At 53.7% G+C, this 18,382-nt stretch overlaps 2 protein-coding genes across 7 annotated transcripts; both read right to left on the bottom strand.

The window, feature by feature from the left end:
- Nucleotides 1-71: 71 nt before the first annotated feature.
- On the bottom strand, nt 72-11,304 carry MMP14 (matrix metallopeptidase 14). The gene is made up of 10 exons (XM_003808123.8): nt 10,866-11,304; nt 6,192-6,340; nt 5,795-5,917; nt 5,113-5,420; nt 4,413-4,574; nt 3,960-4,120; nt 3,323-3,461; nt 3,052-3,202; nt 2,466-2,581; nt 72-2,124 (listed from the first exon to the last, which is right to left on the bottom strand). The coding sequence occupies exons 1-10, from the start codon at nt 10,971-10,973 to the stop codon at nt 1,793-1,795; spliced, it is 1,749 nt and encodes a 582-aa protein (XP_003808171.3). The 5' UTR covers nt 10,974-11,304; the 3' UTR covers nt 72-1,792.
- Nucleotides 11,305-13,457: 2,153 nt separating this feature from the next.
- Nucleotides 13,458-18,008, bottom strand: MRPL52 (mitochondrial ribosomal protein L52). Of its 6 annotated transcripts, none has more exons than XM_008960217.6 (5): nt 17,861-17,988; nt 17,691-17,751; nt 17,547-17,614; nt 14,316-14,387; nt 13,458-13,633 (listed from the first exon to the last, which is right to left on the bottom strand). In XM_008960217.6, exons 1-5 carry the CDS (start codon nt 17,973-17,975, stop codon nt 13,527-13,529), a joined length of 423 nt encoding a protein of 140 aa, XP_008958465.2. In that variant the 5' UTR covers nt 17,976-17,988; the 3' UTR covers nt 13,458-13,526. The 6 variants fall into 6 exon arrangements, with proteins under 6 accessions (XP_008958465.2, XP_008958464.1, XP_008958466.3 ...); XM_008960216.5 differs by having other exon boundaries at nt 14,323-14,387; nt 17,861-17,958; XM_008960218.4 differs by having other exon boundaries at nt 17,691-17,748; nt 17,861-17,952.
- Nucleotides 18,009-18,382: the final 374 nt, after the last annotated feature.

The following is an 18,382-nucleotide window of genomic DNA, read 5'->3' as shown; positions in this document are numbered from 1 at the left end:
GTGCCCGCCCCTCATCCAGCTCCTCTCACCCACAGCCCGTCACCCTCTACAGAGCTCAGCCACACAAGGAATGTGAAACACAATTTATTCTTTGTGGAAAGGTTGAACAAGGTCAAAATTGTCCTTAGAGGGCACCGACCCAGCCCCGCCCTGCAGGTTCCTGGGGTCAGACGCCTCTGCCCCCCCACCCCCACCCCTCCCCATGCCCCTTGTTAACAAAAAAGGAACGATTTGAATGGAATTCATATATAATAATTATAATAAAAATATACATTAAACAAAACAAAAAAACGAACAAGACAGAAATCTAGCCGAACTGCCAGCACCGTTCACCCCATTTCCCCTACCCCGTGCCCCACCCCCCCGACATCCCTCTCCTCTTGCTCCCTCCACTGGGTCTCACTCTCCCAAGTCCCCGGTACCATGGCCACCACCTTTGGTGGCCCAAGGAGACTTCAATGGGTGGGCTGGGTGGGGGAGCGAGAGGGCAGGCCACTGGTGAGACAGGCTTGAGGGGTGCTGGCACCAGGGAAGCGTGGACCCAGCCTAAGCGAGCCCCAGCTCCTGCCCCTCACTGAGATGGTGAGCAGGCCGGGACAGCGTGGCCAGCCAGGCCCTGTGGCCTCTCGTGAAGCCCCTCGTTCCTCGTTTGTGTGCCTTCTCTGCTCCTTTCTCTGGGCTGCCCCACCCTTCCCCTCCACGCTGCCTGGGCAGCAAGGACAGGGACCAACAGGAGCAAGTGTGCCTTCCTCAGGGCCCTTCCTGAGAGCCCCACAGCCCACCCTGTGGCCCCCTGCTTGGCTTGGCCTGGCCTGCCCGGCCCCAGCCTTCCAATGCTGCTGCACGTCCTCATTTTCCTTTTTGGTCCCCTCCTGCCCCCTCTGGCTGTTCTGCCTTTGGGCCTCAGCCCCAGCTGCCTGAGTTTGGGCAAGGTTCTTTCTCTGTGGCCTTCAGGCTCACCCCCAGGGCTCTGACCCGGGCCTCTCCCACCGGCCCCACTCTACCTGACAGCTGCACCCCTGGTTTCAGCTCTTCTAACTGTGAAAGCCCCATCCAAGGCTAACATTCGAGAGGCATAGGGCTGCTAAGGGTTTCTTCTGCCCATTTAGTCCCCAGTGGCTCAGGCTCCTTCCTTGGAAGTTCCCTGGGGTAGGTGAGGCAGAGGCAGATCTCCGAGGAACTTGACTGACTGAGCAACGAAGACCCTCTCTGAGTTTTCCTCCCAAGGTCTTAGGGTGGCTTGGCAGTCCCCACCCCCTCACACTGTCTCAGGGTCTCTACCCTCAACAAGATTAGATTCCTTTTAGCCAGAAAGAGTAGTGAGAGGCTGCCAATTGGGTACACCTGGGGCTTTCAGGGCTGGAGTGCCCAGAGCCTCCTGAGGTCAGAGTTCAGAGGTTAAGGTATGTCAGGGGATGGAAAAGGAGCAGATGACCCCATTTGACCTTTACCAGCGAGGTCTGAGGGTCCTGCCTTCAAGTGCAGAGCCCCCAACACATTCAGATGGGGCTGGACAGACACAAAGCTACAGGGTTCCCCTGAGGGGCAGAGGCTGGAAAGGGCCGCCCTCCCACTCAGCCCTCAGGGGACCTATCTAGGGAAGATGCAATGCCGGGGCAGGAGGGAGGGAGGCGGTCAGGGTGAAGGAGGCCAGCCAGGGGACAGAGAGAAGCAAGGAGGCTGCGGGGAGGGGGCTCGGGACGATGGGAGCAGCCCACCCACCACCACCTGCTGCCACTGGCCTTCAGAGGCAAAGTCCTTGTGGTAGGAGTGGGCGGGCCGGCGGTGGGCGTCAGACCTTGTCCAGCAGGGAACGCTGGCAGTAGAGCAGTCGCCTGGGGGTCCCATGGCGTCTGAAGAAGAAGACTGCAAGGCCCACCGCCAGCACCAGGAGCAGCAGCAGCACGGGCAGCACCACGGCAGCCGCGCTCACCGCCCCGCCGCCCTCCTCGTCCACCTCAATGATGATCACCTCCGTCTCCTCCTCAGTCCCCTCATCCGGCCGGCCTCCCGATGGGCAGCCCATCCAGTCCCTCAGGGCTGACTTGGGGTAGCCCGGTTCTACCTTCAGCTTCTGGTTGTTGAATTTCCAGTATTTGTTCCCCTTGTAGAAGTAAGTGAAGACTGCAGGGAGTGAATCAGAAGGTGGTAAGGAAGGGAAGACCCAAAGAGAGGAGAGGAGAGGAGCGAGGGAAGCTCTGTTAATGTGAGGGCAGCTGAGCTTCCCTCCACCTTCGTGAGCATCAGCTTCCTCAGCTGTAAAATGGGGGTGCTTATAGTACCAGGTTGGAAGGTGGTGGGGATGAATGGGCACCACGTGTGGAAGCACCTAGCCCAGCGCCTGGTATGTGGTATTATCATCGCCATTGTTTTCCACACAGCACTCCCTCAGGCTTCCCTCCCGCTCTTCCTCAACTCCCTATTCCCATCCTTCTCTCAGCGACACCTTCCCTTGCCCCTCTCACCTTCATCGCTGCCCATGAATGACCCTCTGGGAGACTCAGGGATCCCTTCCCAGACTTTGATGTTCTTGGGGTACTCGCTATCCACTGCCCTGAGCTCTTCGTTGAAACGGTAGTACCTGGGGAAGGGGAAAGGAAGGGCAGTGGCGGACACTGGGCATGTCCTCAGGAGGCGCAAGACCCGGACCGAATCCACCAGTGGGCAAAGGATAGCTGTGGACAGGGTGGGGACAGGGGTTTTGAGTAATGAGGGCCTGCTGCTGAAAGCGGCGGAAGGTGGGGGTGGAAGGGAGGGCCCAGGCTGCAAGGAGCCACCAGTAGCCCTAATGACAGTGCCTGGCTGCTGGGGTGGAGGCACAGTGCTGGGGGCAGGAGGCGCCAAATGACCAGGTCTGGAATGACCCGGTCACATCCCACTCACACGGTGCCCAAAGGAGGCTGCCCATTTCTAGGCAACAGCAGAGGCTCAGCCAGCTCCTTCTCCAGGGAAGCATGTTGGGGGTAAAGTGGGTCTTTCTCCAGAACTGAGGGAATTTGGGGTGGTGGTGGTTTCTGAGGGAGGCCTGGGGTTAAGGGGTTGAGGTCTTACTTGTTTCCACGGAAGAAGTAGGTCTTTCCATTGGGCATCCAGAAGAGAGCAGCATCAATCTTGTCGGTAGGCAGCCCTCGGCCCAGCTCCTTAATGTGCTTGGGGTAGCCAGGTTCCAGGGACGCCTCATCAAACACCCAATGCTTGTCTCCTGGGGAGGACAGGAGGGCAACGTCTGGGTTCAACTTAGGCTCTAGGGACTTTAGAGGAAATCAGCTCCTCTAGGGAGACCCTCCTCACTCCCAAAGACTAAAGTGGAGTGCCTGGTTACCTTTGAAGAAGACGAATTTGCCATCCTTCCTCTCGTAGGCAGTGTTGATGGACGCAGGCAGGCCCCGCCAGAACTGGCCAATGGGCATTGGGTATCCATCCATCACTTGGTTATTCCTCACCCGCCAGAACCAGCGCTCCTGGAAGCCGGTCAATGCAGGAAAAGTCCATTATGTCTTGCGGCCTAGGTCTCTGGTTCAGTCCCCAAAGCTCCCGCACTGCTGTTTGTTCCTCAGTTTTAGTTTTTAGTCCAGCTGTTGTCACTTCCACCCAGCCGCCCTACCACAGAGTACCCCCCCGCCTTTTTTTTTTGAGATGGAGTCTCACACTGTTGTCCAGGCTGGAGTGCAATGGCCCTATCTCGGCTCACTGCAACCTCCACCTCCCAGGTTCACGTGATTCTCCTGCCTCAGCCTCCCAGGTAGCTGGGATCATAGGCGCCCACCACCACACTTGGCTAATTTTTTGTATTTTTAGTAGAGACGGGGTTTCACTATGTTGGCCAGCCTGCTCTCGAACTCCAGACCTCAGGTGATCCACCTGCCTTGGCCTCTCAAAGTGCTAGGATTACAGGCATGAGCCACCATGCCCAGCCCATAGGGCCCTTTTGTCTTTCAAACCAGCCCACTTCTTCTCACCTTGAAGACAAACATCTCCCCTCGGAGCATGGCCACGGTGTCAAAGTTCCCGTCACAGATGTTGGGCCCATAGGTGGGGTTTTTGGGTTTATCAGGAACAGAAGGCCGGGAGGTAGTCCTGGGTTGAGGGGGCATCTTGGTGGGGAACCCTGACTCACCCCCTGGGGCAGAAAACACGAGGGGCATTTCAGACTTAGGAGGAGAGAGGGGAAGGAAGGACAGACAGATGGGCAGACAATACCCTTGGAAAGGTGTGGCTGGGCTTCTAGGGGAGGCTGAAGCAACCAACTGGGAGGCGACACAAAAGACGGGCTCAAAAGTGGAGCCGATAGAGGCAGGGGAAGGGTGGCAGGGGGCGGTGTGGAGACTGCAAGGCATAAAAGAGGGGAAATGCGTAGACCAGGAGGGAACAAGCAGCAGAGGAGGGAGCAGGCGTGGGTGTAGACTACTCGCCATAAAGTTGCTGGATGCCCCGGCGGTCATCATCGGGCAGCACAAAATTCTCCGTGTCCATCCACTGGTAAAAGGGTGCCATGATGGCCGAGGGGTCACTGGAATGCTCGAGCCCCAGGGCATGGCCCAGCTCGTGCACAGCCACCAGGAAGATGTCATTTCCTGGAAGGATGGGGACAGTGACGATAGCAGCCTGAGTCCCTTCCCTCAGCCTCCCTGCTTCCCCACCAGCAGCTTTGGTTTCACCTCCAAGCCTGCTGCCCATGTTTTCAATCCAAAGTGGCCAAATTCTGAGGTCTAGCTTTTTATCTGGTATTTAAGCACAAAGCCAGTCAGCAAGCTCCTCTGGGTGGAGGTGAGAGAGTGCTTGGAAGCAGGACCCCCATCCCGGGAAGACCTGTGTTAAGGGGAGCCAAGGCCCTCTCTAGTCCCCAGTTTCTCCCGGGAGCTAGACATGACATCGGTCTGGAAAAGTGGGCAATAAGGATGCTTTGAAGTCTTTGACTGGAAAGCCAGTCAGTGGGTGAGAGGGGGGACCAGATGTAAATAGCTCAAACAGGACTCCTGCTTTTGTCAGAAGTTAGACCAGAAGGTCTTTGTGGTCCCTTCTAGCCCGGAGATTTTGGAAGGAGGGAGGGGAACCACCCTACAAATGACTGTTGGCTTTTTCCAGAGTGAGTCCCAGGGGTACTTGGCTCACCATTCAGATCCTCATTCCTGACAGTCCAAGGCTCGGCAGAGTCAAAGTGGGTGTCTCCTCCAATGTTGGGGCCTGGGAAGTAGGCATGGGCCAGGAAGCCGCCCTCACCATCGAAGGGCGTGCTGTCGCCATGGAAGCCCTCGGCAAAGAAGATCATGATGTCGGCCTGCTTCTCATGGCCCTCACGGATGTAGGCATAGGGCACCTCGCGGAAGCGCAGTGGTGTGGCACTCTCCCACACGCGGAACGCCTTGCGAATGGCCTCGTATGTGGCATACTCGCCCACCTTGGGGGTGTAATTCTGGATGCTGAGGTCCAGCCACGTGGGGAGAGGATGGGGTGTGTTAGGATAAAGAGGGGCAACATTCTCCTTCCCTGCACTCTCCCAGGTCTGACTGTGCTGCCCAGCCACCTCTGCCTGACCCAACTCTTCCTGCTACCTCATGCACAACGCCTCTGTCTCAAGAACAAGGGATCCTCAGGCTTTGGCTCTCTGGCACTGGGGTGCACCCTTGATGGCTACACCTCTCTCAAGGATGAGAGCCATTTTCCTCCCCACTCCCACGGATGCTTCCCAGGAACTGAGGGGAGTGGGGCAGGGGGTCTCTGAGTCCCCGCATAAGCACAATGGGTAGGAAATAATAACCAGATGTGAGAAAGGTTGCTTGCCTGTTGGACTCACCAGAAAGTGATTTCATTATGTTGCCATTTGAGACCCTGGATGGCGTAGCGCTTCCTTCGAACATTGGCCTTGATCTCAGCCCCAAACTTGTCTGGAACACCACATCGGGGGCGCCTCATGGCCCTGGAGTGGGTTTGGGTGCGAGGATTGGGATCAGTGCAGTGTATGAAAGAGAAAGGTCTCCACGATCAGTGTTGGGTAAGACTTGCTGTGTGTCAATGTGGGGAAAGGCCAAGGTTATGAGGTCAGGGTGAATATGAGAGGGTCAGGATCAGCACGTGGGGGATGAGATATGGGGGGGTGGGGTGCACAAGCCAGGCATTCAGGTAGGAACATTTCTGGCGCTGGCATTGTCAGTGGATGCTAGGCAGAACTCCTGCCAGGGTCTAGCACTTACTTCATGGTGTCTGCATCAGCTTTGCCTGTTACTTGCAAGCCGTAAAACTTCTGCATGGCAGCGATGGCCGCTGAGAGTGACTGGGGTGAGCGCTGTGTGTGGGTACGTAGGTCCCCGGGAGGCAGGTAGCCATATTGCTGTAGCCAGGCCTGTAGGGAAAGGGGTATGGCTTAGAGTGTCCCCACCTGGCCCATGGGGTGCCTCTACCTCCCCGACAATGCCCAGCATACAGCCTTGGCTTGGTAAGGAAAGGGCAGGGGGTTCCCAGCTTGGCTCCGGCAGCAGGTCTGGAGGAACTCCCAGGCTAGACCTGATCTCTGGCCCAGGCCCCTCGGGGCTATGGCTTGTCCCCTCGGGGCTATGGGCCCAAACAGGCTTTTGGCTGTAGCTCTCTTGAAAATGAGAGAGAGCCCTGGTGGTTTAATGGGGTTCTGAGATGTCTTCTCAGAGCTGTGATTCCTTCTAGCACTTTTCTCCCCCATGTCAGTGTTCTTACAAATATAGCGTGTTCCACCTGGGAATGGGCTATGCCCATGATGTGTGGGGAGGGGTGTTGACAGGCTGAGTGAGCTCTACTATTGGGCTTGACCTGAGGCCCTCCTGGGATGGGAGTGCCATGTCCCCAGGACCCTCACAGCTGAGATCTTTTTAGAAAGGAGGGCAGAAAAAAGAGCTAGAGCTAAGGCTGGCTGCTACAAGGGGAAACTAGGAACTTGGGATGTGGTAAGAGGTGTGATCCAGCTGAAGCCAGGATCCTGCCGCTGTCCTTATCCAAGCAGCATCTGACCTATGGCTTGGAACCTAAAGGCCTATTTAAGATTCTCAGCAGAGGCCGGGCGTGGTGGCTCACACCTGTAATCCCAGCACTTTGGGAGGCCGAGGCAGGCTGATCACGAGGTCAGGAGATCGAGACCATCCTGGCTAACACGGTGAAACCCTGTCTCTACTAAAAATACAAAAAATATTAGCCAGGCACGGTGGCGGGCGCTTGTAGTCCCAGCTACTCGGGAGGCTGAGGCAGAAGAATGATGTGAACCCAGGAGGCGGAGCTTGCAGCGAGCTGAGATTGCGCCACTGCACTCCAGCCTGGGAGACAAAGCAAGACTCCGTCTCCAAAAAAAAAAAAAAAAGATTCTCAACAGAGGAAGTGGGAGATGGGGTGGAGGAGGAGACTTGGTGACTGTATTTTATTTCAGGTATGTTGTGAATTGGTCATAATATAAAGGCTGGCATATTGCCTTAAATTAAATTAATGTTAAGTTTTTGGTGTTTGATTAAAAGGTACACACACTGCAAAGCCCTGTTGAGGAGAAAGTCAGCCTTTATTGTAAGAACAATGGAGTATTTTCTTAAAGCCTCAAAGTAAAACAAGCCAGGCTGGGCGTGGTGGCTGACGCCTGTAATCCCAACAGTTTGGGAGGCCAAGGCGGGCAGATCACCTGAGGTCAGGAGTTCGAGACCAGCCTAGCCAACAGGGTGAAACCCTGTCTCTACTAAAAATACAAAAATTAGCTGCACGTGGTGGTGGGCACCTGTAATCCCAGCTACTCGGGAAGCTGTGGTAGGAGAATTGCTGAACCTGGGAGGCCAAGGTTGCAGTGAGCTGAGATCGCGCCACTGCACTCAGCCTGGGTGACAGAGCGAGACTCTGTCTCAAAAAAAAAAAAAAAAAGTAAAACAAGCCAAGTTATATATGAAATATGAAGATGCTTGGATTCTTTTATGGGGAGAAGACACCACCCAGATAGCTCTAGTCCCTGCTCCAGCTTTGCTTTCTTAGGGAGTTCAGGAAGGGGCTGTAGGTTGCCCAGGATGGGACCTTGGAGGGGAGATGGGGGAGGCTGCTGTTGGGTGCTGCATCTCCTAGCCAAGGTCATCAGGATTGGATTGCCACATGGTCCTTCACCTCTGGGCTCAGGTCCTGGTGATGGGGCAGTAGTCTTGCATGGGGACTGGGGGTGACTCAAGAGCAGCTGACTGGGGACCTGAGCCCACAGGGGCAAGAATTGCAACATGGTTCTGGGAAGTGATCCCCCAAGGCTGATGCGAGCTAGAACCCGAGATGTAAACAACCCAGCCTTTTCCCAGCCAACAGTCTTGGCTAGAACAACCCTAGCACCACCTAGCTCTGAGGCTCTGAGAGCCCCTCCTCAGGGGTAGAGGAAGGAGTGACATTTAACCTTTGGTATACCAGAGGGAGCCAAGCAGTCCACACCAGTCCGGGGCTGCTCTCAGGGAGCTGCAGGCTTGCCCTGACCTGTTCTGGCTGATGCCACAGCCAGTGCCTGGGGAGGCCTGCTGTGGCCTGTGCCTAACTATGCAGGAAATGTCTTTTGCCCCTAGCATACCTGCAGGATAAACACACCCCGGGCTTATGACCCTTGGTTGAGGAGCAGCTGCTTCAGGACTTGGGGAAGGATGGGACTGGTCTACTGACACTGGAAGGCAGGAGGACTGAGGCCAGGCCCCCTCAACCCTCAGAGAGCAAAGCTGAGAGAATTCGCCTAGAGCAGAACGACAGAAGGAAGGGCAGCACAGAGATGGGGAGAATCCACATCCAGGAGCTCTGGGGGAAATCCCCTCTGGAGTCGTTCAAGAAGCTAGGCGGGTCTAAATATTCACACCCACAACCTCCACCCCATACCCTCGGGGGAAAAATGAAGGCTCAGTCAAACGAAGGACTTCCCTGGAGTCAAGAGAGCCGCAAGGCCTGGAAAGGAAGTGCCCCCATCCCTCTCCTCCCCCCAGGCCTAGGCAAGTTTCTCTCCTCACAGAGACTATGAGGTCGAAACCACAGAAGAGAGGACTCTTCTGTCTGCGGCTGGGTGGGAGGAAGGGCCCAGCGCCAGACAGGCCATGGGGAGGAGAGGGCTGTCCTGGAGCTGGTGCAGGACTCTGGAGGCCTGGTAGGAGGGACCCAGCTGCATGAGGCCTGCACCACCCCAGCTTTCCCTCCACATTGGCCTGGAGAAAAAAGCAACTATGTTGGGTCAAAGAACTCAGTTGGCTGGCTTTGTCTTTGCGAATGAGAGAGATGCAAGGTATCCCCTAGGAGAAAGTCAACGGAACACCTCCCACCTTGGCTTAGGGGTCCAGGGGAGGGTGGGGGGACCTCCAGCTCTGCAGTAGGCCCTGGATCCTAGCCTCTGGGGCTGCTCCTCCCTCCCTTCCTGGGCCCAGAAGCAAATGGTGGTTCTGGCACTGGGACCGCCCATGACCCAATTAAAACGGAGCCAGGGCAGCCGCCCCTCCCCTGGGGGACCCAGCAAAGCAGGGGAGGGAAAAAAGGCAAGGCAGTGAAGTTGGCGGTCGGCAGCTCCCCAGATGCTCAGGCTCGTTTTGTTAGGGGCGCTCCCTTTCAGGTCTCAGAGGACTCTAGGCCTGGGAAGAGGACGACTCCTCCCGGACAGTCAGGCTCAGCCTCCAGCACCAGGGCAGGTTTTTACTCTCCCTGGTCTCTGAGCACTCCACGTTTCGTCTTCCACCCCCATTCCTGGGGCCATACTTTTCCAGTCGGCCCCAGACCCTTTCAGGGACGGAGAGAGAAGACAGTATTCTTTCCAAAGAGTTTTCTCCGGGGTGGGACCAGGGCGGAGAAGCCAAACCCATATCCCATCCCCCTTCTAGGGCCCTTCCTGGCCCCTCCCGACCGCACCCAGGCCCTTGCCAGGCTGAGTGGGTTGAGATGGCCCAAAATAAGAAGCTCATTAAATCCGTCTCCCACCTTCACCCCAAAATAAGAGAGAGAGAGGAAAAACCTCCTCAGACAACTCCCACGCAGCTTCCTCTGGGGCCCGGTGGGCCACCGTCTGGGCCGGGGTGGGGGTGGGGGGCGCCCGAGCCAGCCGCGACGTGAGGGCACCCCGGACCAGACCCTCTCCCCATTCCCCAAGCGACGCCCCCAGGCTCCCTGCAATTAACACAGAAAAACTATTAACAACAAAAAGGGCCTGAAGGCGCCGACGCGGGTGGGGATAGGGGGAGGCAGCGACCCGGCCGATGGCCCGGCTCACAAGGAGAGCTTTGTGTGTACGGAAACGCGGCCAGCGCGCCGGCGCTGCGACCCTCGACGCCAGGGATGCGGGTAGGGACACAGCGGGGTCCTCTCGGGGAGACGGGGGCTGTGGCCCTGGACGCTCGGCCGTCCACCCTCGACCCCCACCTGGCCGCAGACGCGTCCGCTGAAGGCCTGGGCCACCCGGGGAGGCCGAAGCGCCCATCGGAGGGCGCGCCGGCGGGAGAGCGCTGGAGAGCTGGGAAGTCGAAGAAACAACAAACTCTCGCGCGTGACGAGGAGCCGGGACAGCGCGGGGTTTGAGCGGAGTCCAAATGTTTATCAGGCGGTTCCAGAGCTGAGCGCAGAGCCCAAGGGAATTGGGGAAGGGGGAGTTCGCCCCAGTTGTAAAGTTCTTCCAAGGACTGAGAAAAAAGAAGGAATGGGAAGGAGAGTCGGCGGCGCAGGGGGTGGGGGCAGCTGGTTGGAAGCGGGCAAAAGTTGGATCGATCTGGAAGTTTGGAGACGAAGAGGAAAAAGAAAGGGAGGGGGAATCCTGCAGGCCTGAGCAGCGGAGATCCCAAAAGCCCTCCTCTCCGAATAGAGGCTGTCCCCTAGGAGACCCCCGGGCTCGCCTCCCGGCGGGCGCGACTCCGGGAAGGGCCCGGAAGCTCACTTACTTCGGGGCTGAAGCTGCTGCTTTGGGCCGAGCCGAGGGAGGCGAGCGCGGTGCCGAGCGTGAGCAGGGGGAGCAGGAGACAACGGGAGGGTCTTGGGGCGGGAGACATGGTCCGAGACCACCGGGTCAGCCGGGCAGTGTGGGCTCCGCGGCCGGGCCCACGCCCTGGGGTCGCACCGCCACTCCCTCGGGGCGCCTTTGTCTTCGGTAGGCACTGAACTTGAATTCCTAGACCGCTGTCGGCTTGGAGTTAAAGGGATTGTTCCTCAAAGTGCCTGTTTGCTCTTCTCCTCTTTTCCGGTTTTTGATCTTTCTTCTGCTTAGTCGGCGAACTGGGGTCTGGATCCCTCTCTCGCTCTCTCCTCTGGTCCCTCCCTTCTCCCACAGCCTCTCCTCCGTCCCCGCCCCAGTGCCCTCCTTTCCTGGTTGGGGACGTGGTTGTTTTAGCCTGAATCCAGTTACAACCAAGAACTGGAAGGAAAAAAAAAAAAAACAAAAAAAAAAAACACCTCTAAGTTGCCTTTTTGTGGTGCAGGCTGCCATCTGCAGGGGTTGAGGCCGCGATGGACAGCAGGGGGCTGTAGGGGGATCCAGGGGACGGGATGTGGGAGACTGTCCCTATAAGCATATTCTGAGTGGCTTGATTCCTCTGGTATTCAGCATTTGTCTCACCTCAGGGTGGGAATTATTGGGGGCTATGTGGCTAGGGGCAACGAGGAGCTCAGACTGTGGGATGGTGGTGGGGTCTTCTTCCATGCCCATGAGACCTGCAGAGGGAGAAGGGGCCAGTTTACTAATAGGGGGTTATCTTCTGGGCCCTGTAGACAACTGTCTATGTCCCTCCCTCTGCTGCTAAAAAATCCAAACTATAACCCAACAACTACCAACAACAAACCCCACAACCATACTGGATCTGTGGCTCCAACCTTTGTAGAAAGACAAAGGTGATTCCTTTATTGTCATTTGTAATGTGGCTGCACCTTTAATTGGAACTCGCTGGGAGGAAAAGGGTACAAGGCCGTGGGATCTGGGGGAAAGCAAATCAAGTCGGGTGAAATTATTGTAAAAGAAGGGATTGGGAGTTGGGACTCTGGGGTTTAGTTCCACCTCTACACTGAAAAAGGAGGCAATTCTTAAAGAGTTATAATCTCCTTTAGGGAATTGCTGGACTCAGAACGAAAGGTGGAGGCATGTAGGGAGGGGAGAGGGCAGGATAAAGCTGACCGTGAGAAAGGGAGACAGATGAGTTGGGAACTAGACAGGTCTGGAAAAGCAGCACAACAGAAGCAGGAAAAGTGTGGGAGACAGAAAACTAGACTATCAGCGAAATCTAAGATCCAAGAATTGCATTTGGCCAGTGAGAGAGGACGGAGGTAGTGCGAGGAGGAAGGGAGAAGAAAGCAAAGGAAGGAATAGAGGAGGGTGGACAGAAATTAGGTCAGGTAGGAAGCTCCAGAAATCCTAGGGATGCACTTCTGTGGCAGAAGAATAGAAGTCTAGTGCTCAGTATTGTAATGAAAACAAAGGTCTTTTGCCCTCAGATTCATGATCAATAAAATGAAAAGCTTTTCAGGTCCTGTGGAGCCTCCAGGTTTGTGGGAGGTATATGGTGTGTGTTATTAAACAGCTACCTACCCCACAGTGACTGAGGGCTGAGCCCTTATGTAGGGCTTTCCTACACAAGCTGGGGTTGAGAGGTACAGGCCCCTCTTCAACCAATCTCTGGAATGCAGTCAGAACCATGGAGACCTCAGAACCCCACTCTCGGCAGAACATGCAACACCCAGGTATGATTCTTCCCACATCAGCCTTCCCAGTGGGGGTAACCTCCTGGACCACATATCTGAATCTTAGGAAGACTGACACCAGATGCTTGCCAAAAAAGGGACCTTGGCTAGAAGATCTTTTTCATGAAAACATTTATTAGATGCCAGCTGTACATGGCCTAAACTGTGTGTGAGCTGTTAAAGGCTTGACTGCCTGGCCAGAACTGGGAAAACTGCTGTCCCCTTTTCATGTTCACAGAACAGCTATTTCTCATAGTTGGGCTAGTCCTATGGCCTGCAAAGGAGGTAAATTTTTTTTTTTTTTTTGAGACGGAGTCTCGCCCTGTCGCCCAGGTTGGAGTGCAATGGTGCGACCTTGGCTCACTGCAACCTCTACCTCCCGAGTTTAAGCGATTCTCCTGCCTCAGCCTCCTGAGTAGCTGGGACTACAAGCGCACCCCACCACGCCCGGCTAATTGTTTGTATCTTTAGTAGGGACAGGGTTTCACCATGTTGACCAGGCTGGGTTGGCCAGGCTGGTCTCGAACTCCTGATCTTGTGATCTGCCCGCCTCAGCCTCCCAAAGTGCTGGGATTACAGGCGTGAGCCACCGCACCCAGCTAGGAGGTAAAAATTTTAAAGCAAGACTTAGCTGAACTGGAATGGAACCAGAGATGAGGGTACTAAGCCAAGCCTCCCAGGCAGTGATCTAACAGCTTGTTCTTGGTGTCCCAGCTCTTTTGCTCTGAAGACAGATGGGGAATGTGAAGGCTATCTTCTGGCTGGATGAAGCATCTAGGTGATAGAAAAGAAATCCAGAGACAGGGTGAGGAAGGGAGGCAGGAGTTGCTTTTTATTGACTTGGAAGTGGGCTCTTCAGTGAAGCCCCTTTGGGTTTAAGAGCATTTTCCTGCTTCCTTTGTTCTTCCTGCAACTTCTGCTGCCTGAGCTGCCATGCTCGTAATCCAGCGTCCATTTCCTGTGACAGCAGTACAACTCGTCTCTGAAACAGACAGGAAAACAGTGTGGATAACATCTGGGACTTCAGCGCTATACTATATATCCTTCCACTTACAAATTCAGAGGTTTCATCTGGAAAATGACGCTGCTGACTCCCCAGTGGGAGCGAGTTCTGGCTTGGGAAGCAGAGGGAGACAGCAAAATGTGCAGCAGGATGTCTACTACTGGTTCCTGTCCTGGGAGTGCCCCACTCTCTTCCTCCCTTCTCACGGTGCTATTAAAACCTTTGGCTGGGGCCAGGCACGGTGGCCCACACCTGTAATCCCAGCACTTTGGGAGGCTGAGGCAGGCGGATCACCTGAGGTGGGGAGTTCAAGACCAGTCTGACCAACATAGAAAAACCCTGTCTCTACTAAAAATACAAAGTTAGCTGGGCGTGGTGGCACACGTGTGTAATCCCAGCTACTCAGGAGGCTGAGGCTGGAGAATCGCTTGAACCCGGGAGTAGGTTGAAGTGAGCTGAGATAGCGCCATTGCACTCCAGCCTGGGCATCAAGAGCGAAACTCCGTCTCACAAAAAACAAAAACAAAAACAAAAAAAACCTTTGGCTGTTATTAATAAAACCTCTGTATGAGGGGTACATGTTTGCTTAGGTGCAACACAGCTCGAGACAAATTATGATTTAAATGTTCTTCTTCCAGGTAGCCCTGGCTGTTGCTCTAACCACTCACTGCAAACGTCTCCCTTTCAGCTTTTCTTCGAAGCTGGCCTTTCATTGGGGGAGCAGGGCGGCCATCTACAAGTAGAAGTGAGAGAAAAGGCAAGTGTTAGAGATGGTCTGCATCACCTTGTGCAAATACTGTGATAGGAATAAGGGAAGAACCAATCTCTAGCTCCTCTCTTCCATTTCATATACATTGTAGCTTAATTATCCTAAAATATGTCCATCATCTTCAAGGGTGAGGTATGATAACCCAGAATAAGCTCCTAGACACATTACTACTCTATTTCATTTTATTTCATTTATTTATTATTTTTTGAGACAGTCTCGCTCTGTTGCCAGGTAGGAGTGCAGTGGTGCAATCTCAGCTCACTGCAACCTCTGCCTCCCGGGTTCAAGAGATTATCCTGCCTCAGACTCCCGAGTAGCTGGGACTACAAACACGTGCCACCATCCCTGGCTAATTTTTGTATTTTTAGTAGGGACGGGATTTCACCATGTTGGCCAGGATAGTCTCGATCTCTTGACCTCGTGATCCACCTGCCTCGGCCTCCCAAAGTGCTGGGATTACAAGCATGAGCCACTGTGCTCGGCCTTTTTTATTTTTTATTTTGAGACAGACTTTTGCTCTTGTTGCCCAGGCTGGAGTGCAATGGCATGATCTCAGCTCACCGCAACTTCCACCTCCCAGGTTCAAGCAATTCTCCTGCCTCAGCCTCCCGAGTAACTGGGATTACAGGTGCGCACCACCACACCCGGCTAATTTACTACTCTATTTCACTGAACTCTCACTAGCCTTGTATTTGAGGTCCTCTGCAATGCTGAATCTACTGTTTTGTCTTCAGAAACTCTTGGCCAGGCGTGGTGGCTCACACCTGTGATCCCAGCACTTTGGGAGGCTGAGGCAGGCGGATCATGAGGTCAGGAGATTGAGACCATCCTGGCTAACACGGTGAAACCCTGTCTCTACTAAAAATACAAAAAATTAGCCGGGCGTGGTGGTGGGCGCCTGTAGTCTCAACTACTGGGGAGGCTGAGGCATGAGAATGGCCTGAACCCGGGAGGCTGAGCTTGCAGTGAGCCAAGATCGCACCACTGCACTCCAGCCTGGGCGACAGAGCCAGACTCCATCTCAAAAAAAACAAAAAACAAAAAAACCCAGAAACTCTTAAGCAATGTGATCACTGTTGTACTATGTACCTTTGCTAAATTCCATCCCACTCCACAATGAAATGCCCTCTTCTCCTTTTCTTCCAGCCAAATCTTCATCCTTAGGTCCACTCAAACCCTAACTTTCCCAGAAACGCTCATCTCTTCAAGTCCATCAGCCTTCTCTTCTGAAAGAAGTACTGAATATTTAATATTCACCTATTTGCCTTGGGACATTTACTGTACTTTTCTGTTTTATTTTTTTAAGTGTTATTTAGCTACCTCAGGTCCTTTTGGAAAGGCGCAGAGTATTGAAATATTATTTAGTATTATTTTTGAGACAAGGTCTCGCTCCGTCGCCCAGGCTGGAGTGCAATGGCATGATCTCAGATTATTACAACCTCTGCCTCCTGGGCTTAAGCGATTCTCCTGCCTCAGCCTCCCGAGTAGCTGGAACTGTAGGTGCATGGCCCTGAATACTATTACTTAATTTTTAAAACATCCATGCTTTGTCCCAGTTAGACTTTAAGTTCTTTGGGTCAGGGACTGTGTCGCTAGCTTTTGCTATTCACAGTATAGTGTAGACACATAAGCATGTTAATAAAAATCCATAAATATCTGCTGACTTGCTGAAAAGATGCAGTATCTGACCCAAGTAGTTTACTTTCCGCAAAGAAAGAAACAGAGTGAAAACTCTGCCCAAAAGTTTGAAGGCAAGACAGAGAAGAGGTGTTATTTACCAGGAAGGGGAACCAATATTGTGTATGCCACATGCTTTACATTGATTGTTTCATTTTATCCTTAAAAGAACCACATGAGATAGGTATTCTTTTACAGATATAGAAACTGAGACTAAGATAAAATTAAGTAACTTGTCCAAGACCACAAACTTAGCGAGAAGGGAAGCCTGGATTAAGAATAAGGTCCATAGGCTGGGCGTGGTGGCTCATGCCTGTAATCCCAGCACTTTGGGAGGCTGAAGTGGATCACTTGAGCTAAGGAGTTCAAGACCAGCTTGGGCAACATAGCAAGAGCCTGTCTCTACTAAAAGTTAAAAAAAAAAATTAGCCAGGAATGGTGGTGTGTGCCTGTGGTCCCACCTACTTGGGGGGCTGAGGTGGGAGGACTGCTTGAGCCCAGGAGATCAAGGCTGCAGTGAGCGATGATCATGCCACTGCACTTCAGCCTGGGTGACAGGGTAAGACCCCATCTCAAAAAAAAAAAAAAAAAAGCAGCAGTCATATGTAATTCCAGAGTCTTTCCACTAGTCCATACTACTACAAGGAGATGCCAGGCTTCTTACAGTAAATAACAAGTAGAAAAAATCTTCACCATCTTCCTCAGTCACCAATTATCCAATTAAGCAGGATCATACCCCTAGAGAGCAACAATAGGGTATTAAATATTCAGATCTCTGTGTTGTCAAGGAGGACTGGCCCATGTTCTAGTCCTGGCTTTGCTACTACCTAGCTGTATGATCATGTGCAATTCACTTCTGTAGGCCTCAAATTTCCTACTTGTACACTGGAGTCTCATAAGGAGAATGGGGAGTAGCTTCAACTTCTCTAAGGTTCTCCCTTCTAGGGCTAATATTTATTCTCCCTCCCTCTCTCCTTTGTAAGTAAAGGTAAAAGAATTTTCTGAAGGGAGCCTGCCATCCATAGTCTTCATCCTTCTACCCCTCTGAGACGCTTATTTCTGCAGCTTTTCAAAGAGCTCTCCCTGCATTTGGTACCAAATACTGAAAATTCACTAACCACAGAGAAAAGTGGTTCTTGGTTAAAAAAAAAAGTCTCCCTTTGAAAAACGCAGAAGTCTTGTCACCCCCTTCCACCCTGGCGGCCCCAAGTCAGAATTATCTTCTGCTTATCTCCACAAGCCAAGATCCTGTTTAGCTTTACCTTCCTTAGTCGAAATGCAAACTACAAAATAAACAAGAGGGTTTCTTTCCCCAATTCCGTTTTCCAAATAAAAAGTTAAACACTTTTACACGCCCCCACCTTGATACCCCCAGCTCCCCGTCCAGGGGCGTTCCCTCTGGGTGAAAATCTCCCCAGTGGAGTTAACTGCCAGATCAGCGCTTACCCGCATATGACCAGTCTGGGAGCTCGGTAAGGGGCCCGTAGCCGGAGGGGTTGGCAGCCAGTCCCTGCCTGTGTGGAGAAAAACAGATCTGTGAGGACCTAGCCCAGCTTCTGGTCCCCCAGGTGCCCTCATCCCAGCACTCACTGTAGTCGCCACTGGCCGCCCGCCCAAGCGGCTGCGCTGCAGTGCAGCCTCCGGACACCTGCTGGGAGAACAGAGCAGAGTTGGGGGAGAGGCCGCGCAGCCGGATCAGGGGTCCTGTGCCCGTCCCCAAAGGGCCCCCGAGTCCACGGTCCCTATCTATACCCACTCACTGAAGAGAACAGTCCCTAAAGCGGCCATGCTGAGCAGGAGTAGCCGGGGTAGCCGGAAGTAGGCGTGGCCTCGGTGGCCGCGCGCGACGCTATCGGGGAAGCAGGAAGTCGCCATCTTGAATCTGGGTTTTCAATCACGGGCTCCGCCATCTTGGGTCATCGTACGGAAAGAGAGACAAAACTGCAGTACAGGTTTTTGAGGTGAAAACGAATTGTCGTTCAGCGCATGCATTCTCAGTGGAAGTCGTGTCCTCCCAGATTAAGCCGTTCTGAACAGTTCCCACAACCTCCCTACAGCGGTCTCTAGTTCATTGAAATTGATATTAATAGTAACTTTGATCTCAGGGGTAACATCCACGTCATTCTACAGATCCTCGCATCACTGTAACACAGTTTTCCTAGACTAAGAAAAGTAATCAAATCTAGAGTTAATCGGAAATTGGGCCAGCCTGGGCAACATGGCGAAACTCCCTCTCTACAAAAAAATGAAAAATTAGCTGGGTGTGGTGGCGCATGCCTGTG

This window comes from Pan paniscus, chromosome 15 (assembly GCF_029289425.2).
Source record: "Pan paniscus chromosome 15, NHGRI_mPanPan1-v2.0_pri, whole genome shotgun sequence".
In the NCBI taxonomy this organism is placed as follows: domain Eukaryota; kingdom Metazoa; phylum Chordata; class Mammalia; order Primates; family Hominidae; genus Pan; species Pan paniscus.
Note: the sequence above shows the minus strand (reverse complement) of the source record. Positions and strands in the feature narration are given on the sequence as shown.